Source organism: Glandiceps talaboti, chromosome 12, assembly GCF_964340395.1.
Source record: "Glandiceps talaboti chromosome 12, keGlaTala1.1, whole genome shotgun sequence".
Taxonomy (NCBI): Eukaryota; Metazoa; Hemichordata; class Enteropneusta; family Spengelidae; genus Glandiceps; species Glandiceps talaboti.
Genome location: NC_135560.1, coordinates 19,978,908 through 20,006,718, shown reverse-complemented (window position 1 = coordinate 20,006,718; position 27,811 = coordinate 19,978,908). Strand labels below are relative to the sequence as shown.

The following is a 27,811-nucleotide window of genomic DNA, read 5'->3' as shown; positions in this document are numbered from 1 at the left end:
TTCTGGGTATATTGACCAAAAATTACACTGTTCACCCATTTTGCTACCAAAGAACATTGCCTCTGAGAATTTCACATCCAGATAACACTAGTAACATTCCTATCAAATATCTTACCGATCTGCTTTCTCAATTTTTTTATTTTCGGATCCACAAATCAATCACCTTTCTTATACATTGCTTCATCCCAACAACCCTGGGATCTGATGATCTATGGTGAATCAATCCTATACAAGCTTCATCCCAACAACCCTGGGATCTGATGATCTATGGTGAATCAATCCTATACAAGCTTCATCCCAACAACCCTGGGATCTGATGATCTATGGTGAATCAATCCTACACATTGCTTCATCCTAACAACAACCCTGGGATCTGATGATCTATGGTGAATCAATCCTACACATTGCTTCATCCTAACAACAACCCTGGGATCTGATGATTTATGGTGAATCAATCCTACACATTGCTTCATCCTAACAACCCTGGGATCTGATGATCTATGGTGAATCAATCCTATACAATCTTCATCCCAACAACCCTGGGATCTGATGAGCTATGGTGAATCAATCCTACACATTGCTTCATCCCAACAACCCTGGGATCTGATGATCTATGGTGAATCAGTGAATGGAAGAAGTCAAATTTACTTACATATGACATCATTGTGTTCATTTCTTCATCACTTCTAACTGTGATATGATCACCATCATCATCTTCATCTGAGAAATAAACATATCAGATTGAAATGTACAGCCCTGTCCCCACCTGAATCAATTCAAACCCATTAAAACTGAATAGATTCAGGTAGGGACATAAATTGCCAAAAAAAAGTTTGTTATTGAATATACAGGAAATGATCTGTAAACAAACTAGATAAACACTAGACTATTAAAGACATGTCCTGTTGTTCAGCCCTAATCACTCTTCTGTGGGTGCTGACTGATAGGCATGGCACTATACCTATCTTAATACCTATAGTGGTGTTCTATATACATGTACATGAAGGAAGTGACAGATGCATCATGCATGCACAGACTGGATGTCAGACACATGCATGTACAGACTGCCAGTCAGAGATTAATGCACAGACTGGGTTTGATATCAAGACACATTCCTAGACTGGATGACAGATGCATGTACAGACTTGGTGTTACTGACATAGTGATTAATTTGTGTTTAGAATACAAATCACTCAATTATTAATTTTTTAAACACATCTCTAGCATCATTTGTTCAATTACTGAATTATAATTACAGAAGTGGTATATACATAGTAAAGTCATTTTATCAGTCAAAAATCCAAAATAGATACCCATTACTCATCAATATGGCCATCCACAGTATATGATTAATTGTATTGTTTATTTCTTCAGGTCTTCCTTGAAGCACTTCACAACGTGACCTGCATATTGTTATGATTGTTCTCACAATGTGTTCAGTCACCTCGGCATGTAGATTGTTCATTACATGAATCACAGTCCCTCTATCACATGATAAAGGGGACTGTGCATGAATAGTATTTCCTCATATGCTTTGGGCTGGGGTTAACCATGCACAGAAAGAGGCTTAGCGATTGTGAAGTAGTACTTTCTTCAGAGAGCCAATTGGTTTTTCAGAGTTTCAACAAAGGTTATAGACTGATAATATACAATGATGATAGTATGGGTAGTGATTCATCAACACACACAGACACACACACAAACAAACAAACACACTCAAACACACAAAAGAACTGAGACAAAGACCATAAAATTGCTTAGACTTACAATCAAAAGCTGTGATGGTTGTCCCTGGAAACACTTGTGACATCACTTCCTAAGATGGAATAAAGATTGACACTTGCATGTTATACTTCATTTTTAACAATTCATTTCCAAAATTATTTACTCTACACTTCTTGCCATGTATTTGATCAGTACAAATTTTAAGTTTGACTAAAATCTCGCCATTGGTTTTTGAATCTAGTGATCATTACAAACGGCTAATCAAATGGATCTAATCAAGTGAAAATCTCGCTTGACCCCATGCTGACAAAAGTGAAACAGTAATCCAATTTACACACTGAGGGGTGGCTGTACAATGAGTAACACTGAAGTAAAGCACTTTCTCTATGTGCTACACTCGTTTATAGCATTCCCACATCAAGTGTAAAAGTATACTGTTTCAATTGGTTTATTTACAAGCCTAGTATGTGGCCTTTCTAATGTAGTCAATTAGCTAATGAAACAGTATACTTTTACACTTGATAGGGATGCTATAAACCATTATGGTACAAACAGAAAATGCATTACTTTGATGTTTGGGGTTTGGTGTTACATTTACTACAAACACAAATTCCTGAGTCTTACAGTAAGTCACATGAAAATAAGATAATATCACCACATTTATATCAATGCTCCAATAGCATTAACTAACAACTATCAGTGGTAAGACTAAGAATGGAATGTCATGCTAGAGAAATTTAGCCATTTGACTAGACAGTGGAGAGAGAGATTGTACAAGCTAACATGTATAGTTCCTAGACTAACTTCGTAACCAAGCTTTACTATATGGATCATCCTAATAATCAGGGTTTCAAAAAACTAGGTATCTGTCTTTGATAAATATTGTTTCAAATTCAAATTTTTGTATGTGTTTGAACATCTGTGTCTGTGTCTGTGTCTGTGTCTGTGTCTGTGTCTGTGTCTGTGTCTGTGTCTGTGTTTGTGTGTTTCTTTATGTTTTAAATAAGCCGTTAAGAGTGAGCATATTTGTAACTGTGTTCTGATCTATGGGCCACAAACTGGGACGAGTTTGTACACTTTGGGGAGGACGTTTTGCTCCATAAAATATTTACAGTATTCTACTAACTGAACACTACTTAACCATCACTTGCACTTCCCTGAACTCAAACCTGAATTTAAGATAAATCATATAAATGGTCGATGACGTAATTCACATGCACAAAAGTGACAAGGAAATCTAGAGCAATCAATTGTTCTAATAATACGAGGAGAAAATTGTAATGCCATAGAATACATGCATTGATATTAACATTACACTAGAGTAGTTTAATTAACCTATGTTTTATGTTACAAGTATTTTCACTTCAGGTTTATAAACTTGAGCTTATGCCACTTCTTGTATGATTTCTTTGGAATAATGTTTATACGATCATGTAGTGTGTACACTCTCCCCTTATACATCCACGGTACAACCGAATACTCTACTCGTATTTGTGCTTTCATGACAATACCAACAACATAACTTGAAAACGGGTCCCCTGTGTAACGCGCTGATGAGTCCAGATGGTGTGAATCACTAAGGGTTCATTCTGATTGGTTGTTTAGAAAACAAAGGAAAAATACATCTGTTGTCTGCATTGCTAATGATTATAATAACGGTCAAGTACAGTTATGTATGCATTGTAATATGTAATCAGTGCAGTGAGACCCTTGCTATGGCTTCACATACCTAATAATTGGTCACATAAGTTAGTACGTCACTTACCAAAACATCATTTACAGTTAGTTCCGGGTTTACAACGTTCCAGTCAACATCTTCTCCTTGATCATTTATAATTCGTAATCTTATCACAAACGGGTGCGCTGACATGTTACTCACTTCGCACTCATCACTTAAAGGTTGGAGGTAGAAAAACCATCATAACACTGACTTAAAAACTTGATCTGTTTGCGCTGTGTAAATTGTAATTCGGAAATCAGTCTGTATCTCGTCTGCATTAGTCTGCATCGGAAGCTGAATCAGTGGCATATTCGTATTCGTAATCGTATTCGACTTTTTCTGAATTCACTGTCGTTTTTCTACACAGGGCCAACTATAGGATTCATTGTTAGCTTCGTTTGAAGTGGACAGCAGAGAAACATACATATATACATAATGTGGTATATATACAACTTAGTATATATACCACAACCCCAAATGCACATGCATGGACAGCAAAATATATCATATCAATCAAATATCTAACATCAACATATTTTTGACAATTTAATTCTGTTCTGGCATATTTCAATCGCTCCATTGTACTATTTCCCCATCTTTAAAGACATTAATTGCTTGGTTTTGTGAATGACCCCCAGATTTCCAGCTGTGACCCCCAAATTTTCAGACCTTGGGTCACAAAGACTCCCATAACCAAAAAGTGATGTAAAACCCTGAAGCACTATTGAAATAAATTCTTCATCCTCATCATAGTCAAGTGACCACAAATTGCATGAGTGACATTCAACACCCCCCCCCCCTATAAATGGAGAAGATGGTGGATTGTAAACAAAGTCAGAAATAACACCTATGTATATTATTTTGTAAATGTAAAATATGGAGTTTACATTATTACAAGGCTGTTTCATGAATACGGAAATGTATACAAAATGAATCTATACTACTCTTGTTTCTGACTTGTCCAAGTTTACAGAAAATTAATAGACTTGTAAATCAACTTTGAAGACCAAAATTAGGGTCACCACACCAATTTTAATAAGTTGAAAATCATAGCACAATTATCAGCATTTCAAAACAACTGAGAACAAGCTTTCATATGGCAAAGCTGGTAAAGAACTTTGCATCTTATGAAAATTGGTCTGTGAGGTGTATTCTGTATAGATCAAATTAGATTTAATATATATAACTTTATTACAACCGTAGAGAAAATTGACAATTCTATTTGGGTACATAAGTGTAATAAACACTACAATGAAATAGGCTAATGTTATAAGTGTGTAAGTAAAACAATTTTCTTGATAAATATTTTTACAAGAGTTTAGAGTACATGTATATGCAATGAAAATTACAATAATCTTGCTTGTCTGTGTATAATGTTATCACATTATATACACTATGTAGTCTGAGAGTGTCTGTGTAAGAGAATTTATATCCATTTTTAAGAAAGAGAACGCTCCTAGCTTTGTATAAATAGGGTTGCCGCGCCTATGCGAAAATGAATCCGAAAACGTGTAACTTGAAAATGAATATGAATACATCGACAACTTCGGCAGCAGTATAGTATCCCATGATGCATATGGATAAAAAATGGCCACCTCCAGCTGAACCCAAATCTCAGCGTGGTGATCGTTAACGGGACTTTGCTGGTCGCTTGTGATAGACAGTTGATTTCATCTACTCTTCAGTTCTTAAAGTTTCAGGTATTTGTCAATAATTATGTTTCCTTATCGCAACAAAGAATGGTTGATACCTTGTAACGTAATATATACGGACTTTTCCAAACGATATCACACACGCTGTACACACATGTATGATGTACTGCTTGCATTTCGCGTTTCGCTCAATCGGTGACGGATCAACTCGTCCCAATTGCAACTCGTCCCACTCAACTCGTCCAATTTTCAACTCGCCCCATTTTCAACTCGCCCCAACTCTTTACAATATGATTTACCTGTGCATATATGAAATTGAAGCTAGTAGTACTCAGTTTGGAGGGTCTGTGGTATCTCGTATTCCACTAATGAAGACTTGAAGTACCACTTGCGCTGTAAACACATTCTACAATACTTAGTTGCGTTAACTAGGGAGAGGAGACAAGTTTCCAAAACCGGTACCGTACGCGCGGAAGTCGTAAGCGTGTCAGTCACTAATATTCTCCCTGGTTATTATCATTATTATTTCTTATTTGGGTTGTAAACATTAAGTCCTAATGTGAAAAGTGATATTCCATGACTGAGGAAAGTTGTTGTGCTAGTATAAGTTGAAGACAGAGGTAGATAACATCACTGAAGAGTAAAATTGATTCTTTGAAAAAAATTTAAACCTCAGGAGCAGTCATTTACCTTGTATCTTTGTAAACAATTTTGCTGCCCTGCCTGTACTATACATTTTGTTTACCAACCATATATTTACATGTAATCATGAGTAAGTCGAGACCCAAGGGAATGTGTGTGTGTCTGTGTATATATATGTATAGGGTTAAAATATGGACAAGAGCCATATAAGTTATGAGTATTGAGACTAAAATTGAGGTACTGAAGACCATATTCAAGTATTCCATGGCTTTAACCATAGGCTACCTCCCTGCTTTAACTTATTAGCATTACATAGATAGAGAGACTTGTGCTTATGGGTATGGTTTCATATTGTATGCCTCTACATGGCCTCCTTGATGTCCATATTTTCAAAAGTGATCACCTTGGTACAATGGGAAGGGAACAACCCTCTCACACCCTTCCCACCAGCCATTATGATGAACATGCTGTTTCAAGAGTTTGGAGTTTTAATGCAAGTGATGGTTAGAGCCCAATATCAGATTTCTGCTTGCATAGCCAACATCTGTCTTCAAAGAAATATCATGTAATATGTAGACCCAGAAAGTGATTGTCACTGTTAGGGTAATGCAGTGTACTGTACAATGGTGAGTGGGAGGGGGAGCTGTGAAATTTGTTTTGACCGAACTATTCCCCCCCCCCCCCCATCCTGCTGTTTCTTTTATGAATTGTATGAAACTTGTCTCATTCATTCCTGCTTAATACCACAATCAAGCAAACACACCATTGTTTTTTGCATGGGTTGTAAAAGCCAAACAAGCCAAAACACAATATTATGAAATTATTCTCCACGATGTGTATTCAAAATATCAAATTTATTAATTATATTACTGACTAATATCTATGGTATTTCATTTTTTGCAGATTTGTCTGAAAGATTGAAAAATAATACAAGAAGGAATAGAAACTGTGATAAACCATGGTGTACAGAATTCGTTTAGCTTACCATGGTTGTACCAATAGACCCTTCTTTCATATTGTTGTTATGAGGCATATACTACCACGTAACTATCCCCCAGTTGAACAGATCGGAACCTATGATCCAATGCCAAATAACCACAATGAAAAACTTGTTGCTGTCAATTTTGAGAGATTGAAGTACTGGATGGCTGAAGGTGCATATTTGACCAAACCCGTAGCCCAGTTATTAGGTGAAGTATATTCTATTCAATATGCCATTATACAATTAGTTATCTGAAAAAACAAAAGATTGTATAGTGTGGCCACTAGGAGTGCTGTTCGTAAGGAGCACTGAAACCAGAAGTTAGGGGCGGTAATACCACATGTATTGCCTCCGTTGAGAAAAAGCCTATAAATGCTTGGTTTCTAGAATATATAAAATTAAAGTTGAAGCTTTGTTGTGAGCCTGCAGGGCTGTTTTGTAGTTACCATTACATGCAGGACAATCTCATTTTCAACAATATGAAGGGTAGTTGTTATTTCAATACTGTTACTATTTTATTATTGATATTGTTGATTGGTGTTCTATATTCAGGACTGTCTGGATTTCTACCAGTAAATCCAATGAGTTATGTCACTGCAAGAAGACACAGAATGGAAGCTGAAAGGAAAGCTGCAGAAGCTGCTGCTGCAACCACAGAAACACCAGATACAGAAGAGTCATAGTTTTTACACATTGCTGTCATTACTGAAAAAAAAGACAGAGCAATGATTTGAACTCATTTTAGTTTGTACATTGGTAGATCTTTAAGCACAATATTGGTTTGTTGGAATCTTAATGAAACTGAACCAATCTGTGGAGGGATTGGAAAGTTTGACTTGATGTTGTTATGATTGGACCGATAGTACATGCATATAAAGGAACAGCCATGATCCTTGTTATTGGACAAACATTAAAGAGAGAGATAATTAATTATTGCCTGTGAACGAAAACCATGCACTCTTCACAGGGCAAGTCAGAAACTGGATAGTAAGGTAAATTTTACAAATTATAAAACAATGATTACAAGAGATTATTCTCCTGTATCAAACATGTTATTTGTATAGCTCTATTAACCAGGTTTTTATTAAACCTCAAAACAACCCTTTGTTGGAGTTTCTCCTTGAGAAGGGATTTTAACAGAGTGTTGGCCAATATTAATAACATCCAATATCTTGCTTTTATGTTTGCACTCTGATTCATCAGTATCTGTCCAGTTTCATGGCCTCTCGCCTCAATTTTGAAAACATCACATACATTGACCTTTGACCTTCACAGCAGTTTATGACTAGTATGAAGGCAAATGATTGATAGTAAAAAGATAGTCATTGACGACCCTGCTTTAATCTTCAGCTAGTATGTAAGGTATGCTGTGATAGAGCGCCCTCGCACATCAGTCAACCCCACCAAGAGAGAGGAGGCTGGTGAGGGTGGAACAACACGACGTATCTTACAGTCTAATCTTTAACTTACCTTTCAATAATCTTGGCTTCATAGAGTTTGAAGAGGAGATTGAAAGAGTGCCACCAACGACAGTATCTTGCACTCAGTAGAAGGGGGAGTAAAGACTGAACTCTGAAACAAATCCAGTAGCTGTATATGTATGTTTGTTTGTATACATATTACATGGAGTCCTACTAGTAATATTTATATCTCAACTAGATTTTCTCAAAAAGTGTACTGCATTTGTTGATTTTTTTTGGAAAGAATAAAGACTTTATATTAAATGTGTAATCTCAATCATGTTCAGTTATTTGATTTATATAAATCTTAATACTTGATGGATAAATGTGTCAGTGTAGATTACTATGGTGTACTATTACCCTAAAGAAAGGTTCTTTTTGGTCAGATATCAAATTGATAACTTCTTAATCAATACTGACAGATGCCCACTTACAGTATCGATGGGGAAAGGTAAACGACAGAATAGATGTACAGTCTAGTAAACTGGGTTTGGTCCTCAATGTTTAGTGACCTCTGTGCATGTACAAACATAGGAAGCCCTGGAACCCTGTTACAAATGAGTAAATAAATAAGCATGCATGGATAAATGAAATATCAATTTAAACTCATGGATAACTATCTATATACATGTACATATGTCATCGTCACAAACCACGGCCTGTTTTATGCTCTTAACGTTCTTAACATTTCAAAATGTAGTGGTAGAAATAATAACTCTGGCTTGAATGACATATGTGGGCCTGTATACAATTGAAATAATATACTGTTTTTCTATATCTACTGTGTTGCTTGTATGGATAATAGATTATCATAGTAGTATAGAAACATACTATATTATTTCAATAGTATACAGGCCCACATATATACATGTTTATAGATAGTTATCCGCAAGTTAAAATAGTTCATTTACTCATGCATATTTGTTTATCTATGTATGTATCTGTCTGTCTGTCTGTCTGTCTGTCTGTCTGTCTGTCTGTCTGTCTGTCTGTCTGTCTGTCTGTCTATCTGTCTGTTTGATTGTTTGTATCACGGTTCCTGGGCTCCCTGTGCTGAGACTGGTAAGAATCTACATGATTTTTAAGAAGAAGGAGACAAAACTTACTACAGAAATGTTCAAAATTGGGAAAATTACACTGCAATGTTGTTGTCATTGATTTCTGTCTTTATGAAGTGATTGATGTCTAGTGAATCAGAAATGATAAAATATGCATGTATTGTAGAACAAATGACAAGCCATGTTTTGCTGCCAAATACAAACGACACATGTTTAACAACTCAGGATTTGAGCTTCATCAACTACTTTCAGCTATTGGCACTCAATACTGAGTAGATCTCAATCATGTTTGGATTTGTTCCAGATCGTGTAATCAAAATCAAAAGGATAGATTAAAACCAATGGCAAACGACTATAATTATTTGGATTAGATTTCACAGTTCCAACAGATGTGTCCCAGATATTGCAAATGACAGTAAGCTTAGATGTGATTTATATTAACAGTAATGTTCAAAGAAAACTCCAAGAGAGATATGTGCGGTAGATTGTAAGTTCTGTTGTTATTCCATAGCCTTACATGTATATCTGTCCTTGTGTACATGTTTGAATTTGAGTTAATGATTCTGACCAAAGGACAAAGGTGAGTAGTTGTTTAAGTATGCAAAGGTAATGAACAGATATGTAATTCAACAAATTGTATGGCTCTCTGTAGCAAAGTGGTTAAAACACGGCAGAGGAAGTCAGGAGAGGTTCAAATCTCACTGGCAACGTAGTATAAATCATGACACGGAGCATATTGGAACTAGGCTACTACCATGTTACAACTATCAGTACTTAGTTATAACTGGAGTTACTGTACATAAAAGGTATACATGACGTAGTAAATCCAGTCAGACAGTTCTGCTGAATAGTCATGGTACACCGTCAGTAGTCTACCCACAGGGCACCCAGGAACCGTGTGACAAACAAAACAAAACAGAACAGAACAGAACAGAACAAAACAAACCAATACAAAACAAAACAGACAGATAAATAAATAAATAAACTACATCATGTATCAAATAAATGACAAATGAACAAGCAAACGAACGACAAGTATAGGGACAAATAAAATAATTAAATAAACCAGCAAATAAACAGATACTCGTGGGGGTATACCTAGATACGTTTTTTGTACCCATCACTATAAAAAAACACGTGTTTGTTTTGTTTTGTTTTGTTTTGTTTTGTTTTGTTTTGTTTGTCACACGGTTCCTGGGTGCCCTGTGGTCTACCACACTTTGGAGTAATTATAATTACTCCAAGACCACACATACATATTTATAGCTTTATATCATAGTTTATGACTTATAATTTCAGCAATTTGCGCAATTTCCTTGTCATGGGTGACTCGTGATAGTATCGACACTTGCGTATATTGGTGTGATTTTAAGACTTAAAAGAAATAAATATGAGAGGGAACAGTATAATGGATGGAACTTCGACAAGACGGTATGATATGTGTACTAGACCAGGCCTAGGTAGGTGGTGATGTTAATCTGACAGCCGAAAAGGTCATTGATCACAGTGACCTTGGTGAGTGACGACACATCCCTGAGAACAGAGAAAGAGTCATTGTTCGCCTTCACACTTTCTAAACACAGCCCGGTCGTTGTAACGTGGCTCTGACATTTATATTAAACACTGGCCAGATTGCTGTGTGTCCTTGAATATTCCCGTACAGTAGCGGTCTAATCGGTAAGTACACCCTTCCTAACTTTTACACAATGCATGTAGACATTTAAAACAGTAGTGAGTGTTATTTTAAAGACAACATTCTGTTGTTACATTCCGTTGTGATATAGCATGGTGATGATGGCGGCGGACTTTTAACTCAATGCTGTCCTACTTACATGCGGAAATATGTTTAAATTGAAGTCTTTGCATTTTAGAATTACACACTGGTGGTTCTGAGCATTCTCAGGAATAGTTTTAGTTCCACAGATGGCTATTATAAAGACAAGAACGTATGATACACGAACGTACACATAAGACAGTTATTTATTGTACATGTAAATGACACATATTACATGTACAATCATGCGTGCATAAATCCTCGGTCTGCTTTGGTGTCGGACCGCTGGGGCTAGCTATGTACAGTTTGAATTCAACACTTTGCATAATCCACTCTGCATGAGCTGTTCATATTCTTATTATTTATGTTACATTATATTCATGGTGCTAGATAATAGAAGTAATTAAAATCTGATGTAGTAATAATAGGCCGGCTAGTTATAAATAATAGTATTAGTAGTAGTACATTCGTTTTTGCTTGAGTCTTCATTGCCATGGTCATGTGTGCGTTTTCGTCTTTACAAGCAATCTGCAGTCTGCAGTTATGGGCGAGTCCCCGGGGCGAGTCAAGCATCGAATTTGGGTAGTATTCGACACACCGGATGCGATCGACCAAAGCTTTGTATAATTGTATCGACAAGGTTTCGAAAGACTGTACACACACATTATTTCATCATGTTGAATAGCGCCACCAACAAAATCACATGTGGATTACTTTGTTCTTTATATTAATTATCATGTTGAACAGCACTACCAAGTAAACATATGCTGATTACTTTTGTTTTTTCACGGACGTACAACATTAATTTCATCATGATTTGATACTGTACTAATCAAGACATCATCTATTTTTGACACATAGGTGTACAAAAAAGATAACCATGGCAAATTTAAGCAGTGGCATGATTATCTTCATTGTCCTTGCATCATCAATATCAGGTAAGTAGATATAATTACCGTAAAGAGGCAAAAAAAAAAAGAAGATTTTCTGGAAAGAAGCATCACAGTAGGATACCTAATGGAAAGGAAAAAATGAGGGCTAAAAGTTTGCTTGGTACAGGAGTAATGAAGTTGCCTTGGTGTTTCATGAGACTGGATATTTTTTTACACACACACACGACTTCAAACAATTATAGAGATGTTACGTGTGGAAGTAGACAAGTTACCATGCCAAATATCAGTTGGAAAAAAAAACGATTGTAGCATGATAGTCACCAAGTCCATGTGTAATTTTTCAGCAGAAGCCTGTTCTACTGCACTGTTAAAAATAACAATGCTTGACCACTTTTCAATCTGATTGGGTACAGGATTCTGGTGTGTGTTGTGTCTCTCTTATTGACAGTGTTGAGAACTGTGTCATGTCTCATGAGTGAAACACCAAGGCAACCAAATTTCTCCTGTAATGCCAACCACATTTTACAAAGTAGTCAACAAACTGAGTTCAGAACAACACCCCAAGTTAAAAACTTACATTATTGCAAAGTAGAATAACTGAAACTGACTGAAAACACCACCAAGGTTAATTCTAAGATACTTAGCAATGACAGTTGTTGAAAGTAGGCTACAGTATACAACTAAAGTGGCATTCACTTCTTGTCTAATAGCACTCCAAGTGACCAAATTGTATAATCTTTTGTTTTTCAAGTAAATGGCATAAGGTGTTGTTTGTGACACCGTAATGATGTGATTTGTGTATAAAAGATGAATGTTTTCTGTGAGGTTGGATTTTACTGGTAGATACTACTATTCAGGATGGAGTTTTACTAGTAGAGACAACCATTCTTAATGAATAGTTGTAATTGTCCCAAAATGACACTATTGTAAAAATGTGTATTTTGATTTGAAACATATTTTAGTTTATTTAGTCAAAATAACTCTTGTTCTGATAAAAATCAGGTATAGAGACAGTTAATTTGAAACAATAAAACAATTGAAACAATAAAACAATTGAAACAATAAAACAATTGAAACAATAACTTTCAGAAGTAATGTAGCTATGAACACTTCAGTCAAAATTGTTCCATATCATCTCTGATCTGCTCTGATGTGAACTAGGTGTAAGAGTTCAGTAAGAAGGGTATTATGTTAAATGGATACTCTGGTTGTTTTTTTATTTCTGCAGCTGACAAAACAATCAAATGTCCATCTTGCTGGCACCTTGCTACTGATGCAGACAATCTAGTTGCCAATTCGCTTAATGACAATTTGAAGAATGAAGCATGCATTGCTGAAGACTTCAACCCTAGTGATCCTAACATAGAAACAACGACCTGTGTTGCTACTGGCACTGAAGTACCCAAATGTGTCAAATTCAGTGGACAGATTGACGCTGGATTTTTTGGCACCTGTAAGTTACAATATTATAATACATGTATACAAAAACACAAGACAGAGGAATGCACTAGAACTGTTGCATACTTAGGATATTGCACAATGGCTTGCTCTGTTCTCTGAGGCCATACTTTCATAAATGAAGCAAGTACAGTAGAAAACAATGCAATCACAAAGATTCACACAAACACTCACTTGTCATGGGGTTCTGTTATTCTTACATACGTTTATCTGAAATGACTGATTTCAAAAATAATAACAAAACTATACACAACATAAGTGCAAAAATGTCAATGTTAGCCAAGAAAGGGACAGATAAAAAATGACTATTTAAATCAATGATTTTGACTTTACTTTCTTTCCGTGCAACACATATTTCCTTTGGTGATCTCCCAACTTCAGACATGCCTTACATATTTGGATATTATTGTTATAAACAAGTTATGGCTACTATACCAGTCATTGACAGACAAGAATATTTAAAGACTACACCACCAACATTTCAGACAAAAATGACCCCGATGATAACGTTGTTTGGTATGACATCACTGGCTGCAATCTATGTTGTTTCTAATTGTAGTTGAAACTCACATGAGAAGCTGTACAGTGGAGAGCTCTAATCCTGGAAATATCTGTGAAGATGTGCATGGTGATGATGATTCCAACTCATTCCTAGCAGAGCAAATTTCTAAAGTACTAGCAACAGTGAATTTTTTGGGTGATGACACTTTCACTGGTAAACTGTGTTACTCCGATGATTCAACCTCTAAAGCTGGGTTCATTTCTGCCACTCAGATAGTAGTTTGGGTACAGTTAGCACTTATGCTTTACTTTGCAGCTCTTTAGAAATATGTGTTAAGTTGCTTTCAGATATGCTGATATAAAAATTTTTTTGTGCCAATGCAACTTTGTTATACAGCCATCTTCAACTCGATGGGTGCAAATTATTACTGATTTTGATATGATTAACTGAATTAATGTGCCCACATGGCTGTTGTAGATGACTTTGACAATGATGTATGGTTATTTTTTAACTTTTTTGGGACTGTGAGCATTTTAGTAGCATGTGATGATTGATATACATTATGAATACTAATGAGTTGGTGTCTGTAAACAGTATCAGCCAATCAGAAGAGACTGATTGTCTCACCACATGTATCTAAGTGGATAGAGTGTCTCCTATTCCTGGAATAGTAATAAAACTTTAGGTTTGAATATTGAAATGTGGGGTTAAGTTTTATGGGTGAGGATGTAGTCAAAAGCAAAAGATGCAATGCTAGGAAATACTAGTGTATGTTATGTTCTCATTATTACATGACTTTTCTACTTTGTCACATTTCACCACTAACCACCTGTCACTAGATCATCAGTCAGCCTGAAGAACCTACCAGGATTGGACATGGAGCTGTTGCCAAACCAACTTTAAGTCCAGTATGAAAGATTATAATATACCATTATTAAAGTATGTTAGCTGTAGACACCATACTGCAATGGTTTTGCTAATGATGTTTATAGTATGTATCTAGTTGTTAGTATAGTACTCAGACTCTAGGGATGAAGCAAATTTTACAAGTAGCAGGTCAAATTGTAAAAGTATACAGTCCCACCTATGAGGGTGACCTATCAATCTGTCCAACAATGGATGTATAGTATGTACTTGAACAAAATATATTTAAACATTAATCTCTGAAAATTAACAAATTAAATGAGACTTACCTGGAAGTCGAAATTTGATAGGAATTCTACCGAACCATGGAGTAGTGTGAAGGGATCACATGGCAGCCAAGTGGCATGTATCTATACATACTGGTGAGCTATATAATTACACCAATTACAATACCAAGAATACCACAAACCATATAAACTTATCTAAGAAGAAGGAAAGATTGTTTATAGTTGATTTAACTATATACACTGTGTTCTATCTATACCCATCTTCCAGCATGAGAAACTTTTGGATCAAGTATCAATGTTTTCCAAATCAGATTTATCATGATTTTATAGCTTTTTCCCAATTTATATTTTTTCACAAAGTTGTGTAGGCTTACTTTGACTCTTGTGGTACTAGACTTCTATTTGTAAAACATTGTGAACACTGCCTTATTTGGTGGCTATGCTGTTGATCTGTGACTGTATGCTAGCACTCATTCTCTTAAATTGATATCAAAGAATCCTATATCAAGTGAATATTATAATTTGACAATTATAATCACATATAAGCTGATTGGTTGCACTGGGGAGTGACTTATTACATATGTGAGACTGTTTGATTATTCAAATGAAGGCATTATGTAAATATACACTAGCCTTGACATGTACACCACCCACCCCCACCTCCACATGTATTTAATGCATGAAGTGTAATAATTTACATGTAATTTGCATATGCTAATATTATGTAAATTTAAACAAGACAAGCTATAAAACACTGGAATGTTTATCCCTTTATGTTTGATATTTGTTACAGGTTATGCTAACCCATAATATTTACTCGTCAGCCATATTGTTTTTAAGTCAAGTCTTTCATAAGGAATTCTCACATTTTAAATCTGGCTGGATGCTTAGATTAGTTTTTGTACACATTTCGACAGAGAAAAAATTATACAAAAAAAAACTTAAGTTACAGCTACAAAATCTTGTGTAAAGTTTTATAATTTAAAAAAAATCCTTCAATTTATTTTCAGTTGTTATGGAATAAAAAGACTGGGGTTCTTCCAATCTTTCACTATCCTAGTACAGTAAAAATGGCACAATCAGTTGATTGATAATCATAATATCCAAAGTTCCAAATCACAATTTGTTTCAATGGCATTAACATACAAAATGGTTTTCTAAAAACAAACCCAAGTACATGCATGTTATTGCTACAAATGTATTTTACATTTCTAGTTGAATATGAATATGAATATGAATGTTTTTGTTATTTTGCATTTTTATATTCCGTGTAAATCATGGCCCTCACCATAGCTCTCAATGGTTCCAGGATCAATTCACTGACCAATCAATCAATCAATCAATCAATCAATCAATCAATCAATCAATCAATCAATCAATCACTCAACCAATCAATCAATCAATCAATCAATCGATCAATCAAAATACAGAATGCCAGTTTTCGTCATAAAAGAAATATATTAATTGGTATATTTCCAACAAATCAGTCTTCAGAAATATCATTCATTTCAGTAAATCTCTTCGTAGGAAGACACTAACAACTTTGGATATCTCTCATAAGATAAATCATTTGAGTTAAAATTGACATGTAACACAATCATGCATCAAAAATGTAAACGTGTAAACAAAAATTGTCTTGTTTAAACACTTTCTCAGTATTTGTGATTTTCATTGTGAATGTGACCAATCATGTATTGTGCCCATTACCATGCCATTAGAATTAGTTTCACACATACAGTCTATACTTCAACAAAAAGACTTTAAAAAGTAAACATTTTTAACTCCAATAAAGCAATATTTTGATAATTTGATAACATGGTGTATTGATGTTTATGTTGTTGTTTCGGTATGATCAGACAACTTGAGAAGTGTCTAAAGAAAAACAGCTTAGTATTTTGTCTCAAGAAAAAATAGCTAGTATTTTGTCTTTTGTTTTTAATGATAACCCGAGTGTGTGATTGCGAAACAGTCGGTATAAATACGTATAAGCTCAATCGGGAGATGACTGGGATTTTTTAAGCGGGGAGAACGTAACAGAACAGTTTAGAATATACTGCTGCTATGTTACGTTCACACATCTCTGTGTGACAGTACCTTGAATATGGCAACGTTGGTGGCGCACTTCTAGCAGCTCGCCCGAGATTATTGACACCTCCCCCCCCCCCCCCCCCCCATGATTCGGGAATTTTTAGATGAAAACTCAACCCATGTTTTTTTTAAAGGATATTGTTCTCCCGCTTAAAAAATCCCAGTCATCCCGATTGGGCTATGTATTTACACCGGCTGTTTCGCAATCACACACTCGGGTTATCATTTAAGACAAAAGAACACATTTATCATTTCAAATAAAGAATAAAAAGGCCCAGCGACTTGAGCAAATCTAAAGTCTCCTTAAAGGCACGGTGACTAGCCTTTACTTCCGTATACATGTACTTCATACCACCGGTACCATTGGTGGTCTAAGCGTACACAAAACCCACACCAACTGACGACGACGGGCCGAGCCTACTAAACCACGAGATTTTCATCAGAAGTTAATACAAATGGAAGTTTACAAACACAAATTGAAGTTTTTACATACACAGATATAGCATGAGGATATGAATTTTATGGAAAGCATATAGAACATTGATTCAATATGAAAATAAGTTGATCAATACAAATTTAATTTACCGTACAAATGTAATTTTGACGAATACTAATAAATTTTGACGAACATAAAAATTAATGTAACCACGTCCATAAATAGACGTTAATAAACAGCAAAATGAAATTTACGAATATAAACATTGATTTTTACACTGCTAAGATTACAAATGTGTACATTAACAAATGAAAACATGAATTAAATGAATACTAATGTGATTTTATGCATGAAAATGCGTTTTATTGAATATTACAACTGGAACGGCAAATAATTGCATGTTTGTGTTATTAGATTGTTGAATGTTTTTTGTCCAAATCTGCTTCCTTGTTTAACTTTTGTGGGTATGGACAAGACAGTTATTGCACATTTTGGCACAATTATTTTCTGAATCTAGAACGCTTCAAAAGTGCACCGATTTTGTATTGTTTATTTATTTAAATAAAAAATATCTACCATGAAGACGAAACATGTAAGACTGAAAATTTAAAAAATGTCTATCGTAAAGACCAACAATGTAATCGTATGTCATGATTGAAAATGAAAGAGCGTCTAGAAATGACTAGTGCACTTATCTATCTATCTATCTATCTATCTATCTATCTATCTATCTATCTATCTATCTATCTATCTATCTATCTATCTATCTATCTATCTATCTATCTATCTATCTATCTATCTATCTATCTATCTATCTATCTATCTATCTATCTATCTATCTATCTATCCATCTATCCATCCATCCATCCATCCATCCATCCATCATGTCCACCCATTTACCTATCTATCAGTTTAGATATTTACATGGCATCTGCCTATCCAATATCTATGTACTTTATATGTAGTTATTTATTGCTTTCTTGAGTGATTTTATTGATCGTGATATCCATTTGTGTTATATATATTCATCAGCCCGATAACGGCGATATAGTTCTTAACTTGAAAATAAAATGAGTTTCTTGAGCAAATTAATTCCCCAACCATGTCGTGAACGATGTAAATTATTAGGACAGTGGGGTCAGTAGGTCGTTGGGTCATGAACTTCTTTTGACTTGCAACTGAATGTGATAAACACCTCAGAATACTTCAAGGTCACAAAGTTTTTTTTTAAGTTGGTGCTAACTGCAAAGCATATCCCCGGCAGGCAGGCAGGCGAGTCCGTAGTTGTTCTATTGTATGCAAATGATATTTAAATGATATACGTATATGTTTATCAACGTTGTAATCATGCTGGTCTGGACCTATTGTATCAAATGCTAAATAAAGACCATAATGCACTCCCTGTACATACGGTAAATTGTAACAGCTGTTGTATATAGAAAGAAGTGCTATCGGCAACGATTCGACGTATACCATATCAGTCAAACGCACGGTTTAAATTATGCCCTAATTTTCATCAGATCCAAACCCGTCTTTTGATTTTTAGCTTGAGTAGTCGAGTCTTCTTGTTTGGTTGTCGAACCGATGGTCATAACGGACTAGGAATTGCGCAGGCCAAAATCGAGTGTGAGTTCATTCATTGGGGCTAAACGGATAGGATACAACATAAAGTACGGTAAGTGGCGCTTTCAAAGACGCTCAACCACCTGTATGTCAAAACTAAGAAAAGTCGTCACTATTATATGGTACACACGTTCAATTTTATATACATGTAGTTTGTTTTGAAGTAGTTTTTTTTTGCAGGGGGACGTTTCATTCAGCGTTCTTTTAGATTACCCTTCTGCTGACGTGTAATCTCCGTGCACGCCGATTACGTTATCATGGTTGTGTTGTTTTCGTTTGCATTTGGTATGCTCGCATATGATCATGAAACGAGGTCGCGCCACCACTTGCTGTGTGGTTATTTTTCTTGTGTGAGTTTCGCAAAGGTTAACTTTCTAAAGAGGAGTGATCACAGGCATTTGTTTCCCGAGTTATGGCTCAGAATATTTCTATCAGAATACATTAAAATGACGATAATATCGTTAATATTGACGTATTAAACCAAGACTATATGAAAGGGGTAAAATTACACATGTTTCTGTGATCGCGCAGTGTCTTCCTTCGCATTTAGTGAAACTGCGCGATCACAGACACATGTGTAATTTTACCCCTTTCATATAGTCTTGGTTTAATACGTCAATATTAACGATATTATCGTCATTTTAATGTATTCTGATAGAAATATTCTGAGCCATAACTCGGGAAACAAATGCCTGTGGGTCGCACTCAGTGTTTACTTCAAATTGAGACTCTCAGTTGTAGTCGCATTTACCCAGTTGAGGGGGTCATACATACCTGGCTATCGGCAACGATAGCACTTCTTCTTTCATAAACCATTGACCCTCTGGTGGAGAGTCTATGGTTTATGAAACCACAAGTTGCTCTAGTTGATGCATATTTACAAAGTCTAGGTGTTTATCACCTTGCCAACTATTCTTTACAGTCTGACTTTGGACGTAATCGGTCTATTCACCATGGCAATACTAGTTTAGCATTTGCATACATCACTATATAAATGTTGTAAAGAGGGTTACATGTGATGAATTGAATCAACTAGTCTTTTTGTCTACAAAATGACACACAAAGACGCTACAATGTTAATTTTCTGTGTATTTAAAGGGATATGTTTCAATCCCAGGTCATTTGTTCTGGGCTTACTTTTTCTAGAGCTCTGCCAAACAACCGATCTGAAGTCACGTGGGTTTTTTCTTCTATAAACAAGACTACCCCCACTCTACATCTGACGTCATTAAAGTTTGTACCTTTGTACGCTTTTGTATAGGTATTTTTCAGTATTTTTGTATTCAGTCACATTTTCTATCCACTGGCCATCCTTTAATTCCGTTGTACAATGTATTTGTTTAAAAAAACTACTGACCCACAATATCATTTTGAATGACACTATGGAAATTCATATGGAGCTTCAATGTCAAGTCTGACATGATTTTTTTTAAAACTACGAGTATGATTTATACCTGTGCACCTAGTGGCCACGGACAGTATACATGTACTAGTAGTAGTACTACAGTTTTCGGACCCCCTCCACACTGAGACAGCTACATACATACATACATACATACATACATACATACATACATACATACATACATACATACATACATACATACATACATGTAACATACATACGTACGTACGTACGTACGTACGTACGTACGTACATATATACATACACACACATACATACATACATACATACATACATACATACATACATACATACATACATACAGACAGACAGACAGACAGACAGATAGACTGACAGACACACACACACACAAACAAACAAACAAACAAACAAACAAACAAACAAACACGGTAATATTGTACTGCTTTCTGCCGACTCTGTCGCCACCGAAAACAGGCTATACAGACGATCATTCAAATACATTAATGACATATGTTGTAATCAATACACCATCTAGATCTTCACCCTATGATGAATCAGATATCATTGATATGAAAAATTGATGTCAGGAAATATAGACCAATGATTTGATTTACAGTGGTTTCAGCCTTCTGGTCATTTATACTACCTCATTCTTCTGTAAACTTTGGATGTCAGTATTTGTGCTAGTGGATGTCGATACAAATGATGCGGGTATTACATTATATTAACGCGTCACTGATCACTGACACGGGAAAAATGTACACTGATAACGCTATGAAAGATTAAATGCCAGTCTCTTTGTAGAGTAGGAACGGGTCAAATATTTACAACAAAACATACACATTTGTAGAATAGCAACCACTCGCTTTAAATTGCTTTGAAAAGCTCCCAACCCTTCAACAAGGCAACTAAATTGTGTACCAGCGTAGTGATGTACCAATATCTACTTCTACAGTGTTGCAAGGGCATACCCTCAGGAAAATGAAAAATAATACCCACAAACATTTACTGACTGTGCATGTGGTTTGGATTAGACCAAAGCGTTGTATATAAAGTGTATATAGTAATCCAAAGTATATTGAAGTTCGAATAATCAAATATCACTGCACGATGGTTGGATGACCTGTAATTTAGTGTTAGCGGCTTCTTTTATTTTCAATCATAACTTTTGCAACATATGTTGAGAAAAGTTTAAGCTTATTGTTGTACTTGTGTAGGACGAATGTGCGGAAAGGAATTTGGAATGCTATAGAAAACGTGGCACTCATTCGTCGTTCATCATCATTGATGGTGTATCCAGCCACAGCTTGTCAGCCAAAAACCTGACCTCGAATGACTTTACGAGGAAACCAAACACTTTCTCTGAATTCATGATGATAGATATTACATGTCATGTAACTAGAAAGACAGAGTGAATGTTTAAAACCCTCATTGCTGCGTACATTGTACTATATTGTAGGGTGACTAAAACATCACCATCTTTTTGTGAAGTTTAATTCTGCACGTTCAAAAAACATTCGTGAGTTGCTGTCATGTTCATGTTTTAATGTAAGTTTCATGACTTGTGCGTAGTTAGGATTTTGGTGTTATCGGATATGTACTCTGGTGTAGTTGTCAAGGAGACCAGTTGGCGTTCATAACGGCTTCGACCTCTTCACAATATATATAGTCACTTAGTTTGCATATTATTTTAAGGGACGTGAATAATTAGATGCCATGTTTTTTTAACCACGAGAAAGCTGGTAGTCTTCAAAAGATATGTTTTCTGGTAAGTGCGAAAGTGGAAAGGTTACTCACATAGTGATTTTGAATTCCATCTTTTATTAATTATTGTTTTGATGTATTATCTTCTACTTTTTTAAATTCCAGTTGTGGTAACCTACAGGACACCCAGTGATGGATCATAACATGTGATGCTGGCAATGAACGTGTGCAGTAGTTCAGTGGAAAACTCGATGTTTGACATGACCATGTACCGATGTAGCACGTTGAGCACGCTGTAGGGGTGATTTAAGGATTACTCGAGGTCGTTCTTTCGACTTGCCGAATATATTCTTTTTAAGGATCCCAAACTTTTGTCATAGATAATCACACACTATTAGAAAGGAGAGAACAATCCTAGTAAGGAGACTCTTGCAAAGTTATGATTTCATCGAACTATTTACTGTACTTAACCATATTTCTTGTGTGTTGGTATAAATGCCTTGATTGTACACCACTTGTAAGTGATGTTCCAGCCACATCTGTAGCTAGTGGAGTGGAGGATAAAATTGACAACAGCTTATCAGAGATAGAAACACAAGATAATCAACTTCAAAATGGGGAATTAACTGATGAAAAATTGCCTGATAGTAATTTAAACACTGAGAAATCGCCATCATCTGACAGTGAATCAGTAGATAATAAAGAAGATAGCAATATTGGCACGGTGGATGGTACACAAAATGATAAAACGGATGACAAGAACGAGGAGGTGAAGGAAGATAAAGACGATGTTACAAATGAAGAGAATGAAGATGGTAAGAGTTACTTTATGTCATAGATTAGTGCGAACTTTAACATCATGAAGGAAGAAATTCTAAACCGTGTCAAATGAAACAATATTTATTTTAACGTTTGACGGAAAACACGTAGATAGAGGTCACTACTGTTAGTAAACTGTGCTGACCTACACACCATCCGCGCTCAGTATCATGACGGCTGTAACAACATCCTGAAGCCGAGTGTCAAATTCCCGGCGTATATTTAGGTAATGAATGTGCATAGAGTAAATGACGAATTATTGAGTCTTTGAAAAATAATATTACAGGATGTCCTCATTAAAATATATTCTACGAAGTAAAAATAGGTGTGAACGTTTTACTCAAGTTCCAAGTACACACTGGGAAATGATAGAATTATACCTTCTTAAAAAATATAATTGAAATGTTTATGAAAAATTGAGAAAAGCAATGTCGAATTTGAACGTTTTAACTATTATTTTTGGATCACGCAGACAACATCACAATTACGTTGTCGTAACATAGAACGACCAGGGTATCAATTCAATATTTTTTGTTCGAACGGGTTCAACTTCGCTGCATGTGGTGTAATACATGTAGTATGTAATGGTTCAAACTGTTGTAATGTGAATTTTTACAAATTTCTAGTATATTTCGAAGCCATTTCATACATTTCATACAGATGAAAAACAGGACAATGTGGAACAGTGACAAACAGGGCGCTATATGCCATGTTATATATATGGTCAAAGCTTATCAGGTCCTTGGCGTGTCAGCCTATGACGTCACTGTAACACTGTTAGTCGATACGGACTATGGTGTCTGTATTCTCCAAGCCATGGGTCGATCACACCCAAACACACTACCAGGACATGGTCGTTGTTTATATGGCAAATAAAAATTACACACAGCTCGGCTTATCTACAATTTTATAATCTATCATGCTTCCATCATTTGTATCTGTAATCTATGTGGAGTAACATATGTAAGTGACATTTTATCTTTATTACCAACATATGATATGTGTATATTAAAATGTATCGTATATTCACAGCTGTTGTCCAGCATGGTGATTTCAGTAAAAACTCAGCACCCATGTCACAGTACAACAAAGATAGCGACGGGAGGGATGATTCAAGCATTATATTGCACTACGCCGTTCCAGTTACAGTAGTTGCTTTAGTAGTCGTGTGCACAGCTTTGGTTATCCGATGCCGAACACGGCGAGAAGAAAATAGGAAAAAGTTTGGACCTGGAACAGAATTCCATTTAACTGATATTTTCAAGAATGAGAAGAGAAGGATGAAAGGTTTTCACAGACTCAGTACCGAGTCAGACACAGAGGAACAGTCTGACGCATCTGTATTCTAAGATCTTCTAACAGAGCCAGGATCAGGAACACCACGTTCAGATGATCAAAACTGGGGCGGGTAGAAGTGTGATACCCGGGGGCAGAGGCCGAAGGCAGAGGATAATGGCGACGGGTTATCATAATAATCAAGATAAATGATAAGGAAACTGAACAGCGCCCTCTACCGCGTCGATCAACTCTTCATAGTTCACGTTGAAATTTACATTTTCATTGGAAATTTACATTTTTACTGGTTGACTGAAATGCACGCTTGGCAGGAAATTTGAGAAAACTTTATCTTTGGCGATTGTATCTGGTTCAAAATGTTAAATCTCTCGATTCCACTGACATATAAACTGTCGACAGTCACTAGTCCTGTTTTTGTTATTGAGAAAAATAGTAAACTGTGAATAACTCTTATATTATATATGTATATGAATATATCTCAATAATTATACTTATTTTGATAACAAAAACAAAAACCTACAAGTGATTGTCGACAGTTTATTTGACGCTGTACTTATTTCTACTACTTGGAAGGTTATTAGGTGAATATTTATGATTTTTTACGCCGGAGAAGACGGAATAAACACATATCTTTTTATCAAAATAATGGGTTTTTAAAAAAAAAATTATGATCTGGTATATTTTCTATATGCAAGTTAAAATAGTATATAATGTGTATCAAAGTTATAAATAACAGTACAAGGTCAATGTCTTATTTTAACTGAAATAAACCTCGGCCTCACACTTACATGTAAGATTGTTGTCTTTATTAACTTTTCATTTTCAGGTTTGTGTTTTGTTTATGAAACTAATGAATACAATAACATTTTGTGTTGCCATGCATTCATTTTAATACTCTTATCTGGTTTACCAAATACTCATTGTCATCGAGTCATTGCTGGGTCAGAGGTCAGATCAATGTTCCAATGTGGGCTAAGTTATCTTGTTATATTGTTGCCGCTATTTCGTTTATTTGTGAGGCCAATATTCTTCCGTTACAAAAATACTCTTTTGAACATTACATTAACAAGTTTTATAACGATGCCAGACTTAATCTGTGGGATAAAGGCTTTCAAATGGACGATATCATAACGGTATCATACGATGCATAGTTGGTGGAGGGCCTGGATCTATGTATGAATCCATGGTCTTTGAATGGTTAAGAGTGGTCTTATCGGAATCTTCACGGTAGTTCGTTGCTGAACGGCTAAAATCTATCAAGATTGTACCACAATAGTACTCCAGCCAGCCCAGTTATATTAATATAAATGGGACTCGGTAGGATAGATGGTGTTATGTGAACGATTCATTAGTGGCAGTAGGGATTGAACGTTGGGTGATTATTGTTGGCGGTTATGCCTGGGATTTGATAATTGTACTGCGCTTTGAGCACAGTATTGGCAAGCTACGAAGTGATAATGCCTGTGTAAAAGATATGTCAATTTGATGATTATAATATCATGCGACCGCAGGAGGGCGTGACTCGCATCGGATAATAAATACACTGATACATGTAATAGTAGTGATGAATCTACATTAACAAATCTAGGTTACCGTACCGTTTTCTAACATGCTTTCAATTGGACACCACAGATCGTATAATTTAAGTGAAATATACGCTAAAACAAAATGCCACGAAAACACAAGACCCACTTATATTAATAGTGTACTTAGAAATATGTAACAAAAATGATAATTTAACGAACCTGTGAATCTATAGTAAAATAAACTAATAAAAATAGTGATAAGATCGGTAATATACAAATTACTCAAAACTAGCATTTTGGTCAAAATATTTAAACTCTGGAACAGCTGCATTGATTGGTCTAATCTTACACGTACCATAAAAATGTAATTGAGATGGAGAGTTGTTTCTTAATAAAATCCAAGTCAGTAAATTCTGTTTAAAGTTTTGTACTGTCAATCAAATGCATGGCATATTGATGTAAAATTTAATGGAATGTGTCTGAAATTGAAAGTGCAAAATACGTAGAGACGATTTCTAAACAATATTAGAAAAAGTGACCATAGCAACAGTTTAGATTTGAGTTTTGGACCATATAAGTATAGTAATACGTTAAACTCCAATTCGTATAACAATAACCGTGATAACGGTCATTGCATGCAACACCACAGTGCCAGTCACTGAAGCTACGAATATGAATTTTCTATTTCAATAACAATAAACACACCAATGTGCATTCGGAAATTTTAGTGCATTCATTTTTATAACAGTCCAATGAAATAACTATTACCAGTAGCTACAGTTATTTTGTGTATTGTAATAATTAAAACTTAAAATAGTAACATACTTGCTATGACAGAGAATGATTGGGGTAATAGATTGGTCTTAAAATTAATCGAACGTAAAATACAAATGAGGCACCAGCTGCCTACTCTGTTTAAGTATGTTACCATGGTGATAAACTATATGGAAACATTTTAAGTGTTTATCAAATACTTAAAGACTAGAAATTTGATAAAAGTCAAGTTTTAAGATTAATACATCCTATCCAATACAATTATGAACGTCTCACTAATGTCTATGGTACAATCTAAAGGATAGTGAACTCACACATAGGATTAACTAGGAATGGAAACATAACAGAGATAAAATTTAGGGAAAATGCTGTATAATGGATCTGTGTATATTTCCATTAATTCCACTATTTGAGAACCTAGTAAGCTAGTTTACGATTATTTTGACTCATCAGGTTGTATTAGTCATGCCATTTCCTCTCAAATAAAATTGTCAATTTCCCTATCAGCAATCATATGATGTATTCCTAATTTCACTCCATTTGACATTGATGTGTACTTTTATTCCAAGGATATCCGTCTTTTACTGCACACAGATTGCTAATCAATGACGTCTGTAATTTGACCTTGGCAATCATTTGCATTCGTGTTTCTTTGAAAAGGAAGTTCGGCACATTTCTACCGGCCACACCTTTCCTAGGCCCTGCTGTGATTTTCCATTAAAATTCATCTTGTTTAAATTGCGGTATTAAGAAAGGAAAATTCACCACGGTTTAATAAAAATAAGAACTGTAACACCTGATCCAAAACTCGTTGCGTTTTACTTTGCCTGGCTTTCATCGCTTTACATGACTTTCATCGCTGAACATCTCTACCATCTCAGGGATATACTTCCGCCATTCAAATGATAATGGCGTTATAAAATGATATAAATTATATATTACAGATTAAGCGTGTGTATCTATACTTCCTCGAAAATAACCTGCTACGGTAAAAAACAGAAATCGGCTTTTGGTGCGGCATTACAATCATCACTACTAAGAGCATTTTTATGTTAGTTTATATAGTTTCAGCGGCTTGACTCAATCTCTCAGTTATTCAACGATTGTCGCATTATCATTACATATGACAGTAGATACTCAA

General features: G+C 35.4%; 4 protein-coding genes across 4 annotated transcripts in view; 3 read left to right on the top strand and 1 right to left on the bottom strand.

Moving 5' to 3' along the window:
• Window positions 1-3,690, bottom strand: part of LOC144443077 (dual specificity mitogen-activated protein kinase kinase 5-like) — a 45,092-nt gene extending 41,402 nt beyond the window's left edge. Inside the window, exons 1-3 of the mRNA XM_078132451.1 lie at window positions 3,491-3,690; window positions 1,768-1,816; window positions 653-720 (exon numbers count right to left, since the gene is read on the bottom strand). Coding sequence (XP_077988577.1) covers window positions 653-720; window positions 1,768-1,816; window positions 3,491-3,595 — 222 coding nt within the window. The 5' untranslated portion in view covers window positions 3,596-3,690. The remainder of the gene's footprint in view (window positions 1-652; window positions 721-1,767; window positions 1,817-3,490) is intronic.
• Window positions 3,691-5,029: 1,339 nt separating this feature from the next.
• Window positions 5,030-8,427, top strand: LOC144443723 (small ribosomal subunit protein bS16m-like). The gene is made up of 3 exons (XM_078133266.1): window positions 5,030-5,145; window positions 6,643-6,929; window positions 7,274-8,427. Exons 2-3 carry the CDS (start codon window positions 6,698-6,700, stop codon window positions 7,402-7,404), a joined length of 363 nt encoding a protein of 120 aa, XP_077989392.1. The 5' UTR covers window positions 5,030-5,145; window positions 6,643-6,697; the 3' UTR covers window positions 7,405-8,427.
• Window positions 8,428-10,779: 2,352 nt separating this feature from the next.
• Window positions 10,780-16,831, top strand: LOC144443509 (uncharacterized). The gene is made up of 4 exons (XM_078133013.1): window positions 10,780-10,916; window positions 11,875-11,951; window positions 13,135-13,359; window positions 13,924-16,831. The coding sequence occupies exons 2-4, from the start codon at window positions 11,894-11,896 to the stop codon at window positions 14,187-14,189; spliced, it is 549 nt and encodes a 182-aa protein (XP_077989139.1). The 5' UTR covers window positions 10,780-10,916; window positions 11,875-11,893; the 3' UTR covers window positions 14,190-16,831.
• A 2,167-nt stretch (window positions 16,832-18,998) lies between these two features.
• LOC144443843 (uncharacterized) lies at window positions 18,999-24,829 on the top strand. The gene is made up of 3 exons (XM_078133412.1): window positions 18,999-19,216; window positions 22,421-23,070; window positions 24,107-24,829. Exons 2-3 carry the CDS (start codon window positions 22,695-22,697, stop codon window positions 24,421-24,423), a joined length of 693 nt encoding a protein of 230 aa, XP_077989538.1. The 5' UTR covers window positions 18,999-19,216; window positions 22,421-22,694; the 3' UTR covers window positions 24,424-24,829.
• The last annotated feature ends 2,982 nt before the right edge of the window (window positions 24,830-27,811 follow it).

What these genes read in the sequence shown, in the direction of transcription:
- LOC144443843 (XM_078133412.1), top strand. Translation starts at nt 22,695, where the DNA reads ATGATTTCATCGAACTATTTACTGTACTTAACCATATTTCTTGTGTGT. An exon ending in AAATGAAGAGAATGAAGATG is followed by an intron (nt 23,071 to 24,106) that starts GTAAGAGTTACT and finishes GTATATTCACAG; the next exon opens with CTGTTGTCCAGCATGGTGAT.
- LOC144443509 (XM_078133013.1), top strand. Translation starts at nt 11,894, where the DNA reads ATGGCAAATTTAAGCAGTGGCATGATTATCTTCATTGTCCTTGCATCA. An exon ending in CCTTGCATCATCAATATCAG is followed by an intron (nt 11,952 to 13,134) that starts GTAAGTAGATAT and finishes TTATTTCTGCAG; the next exon opens with CTGACAAAACAATCAAATGT. An exon ending in CGCTGGATTTTTTGGCACCT is followed by an intron (nt 13,360 to 13,923) that starts GTAAGTTACAAT and finishes TTCTAATTGTAG; the next exon opens with TTGAAACTCACATGAGAAGC.
- LOC144443723 (XM_078133266.1), top strand. Translation starts at nt 6,698, where the DNA reads ATGGTGTACAGAATTCGTTTAGCTTACCATGGTTGTACCAATAGACCC. An exon ending in ACCCGTAGCCCAGTTATTAG is followed by an intron (nt 6,930 to 7,273) that starts GTGAAGTATATT and finishes TTCTATATTCAG; the next exon opens with GACTGTCTGGATTTCTACCA.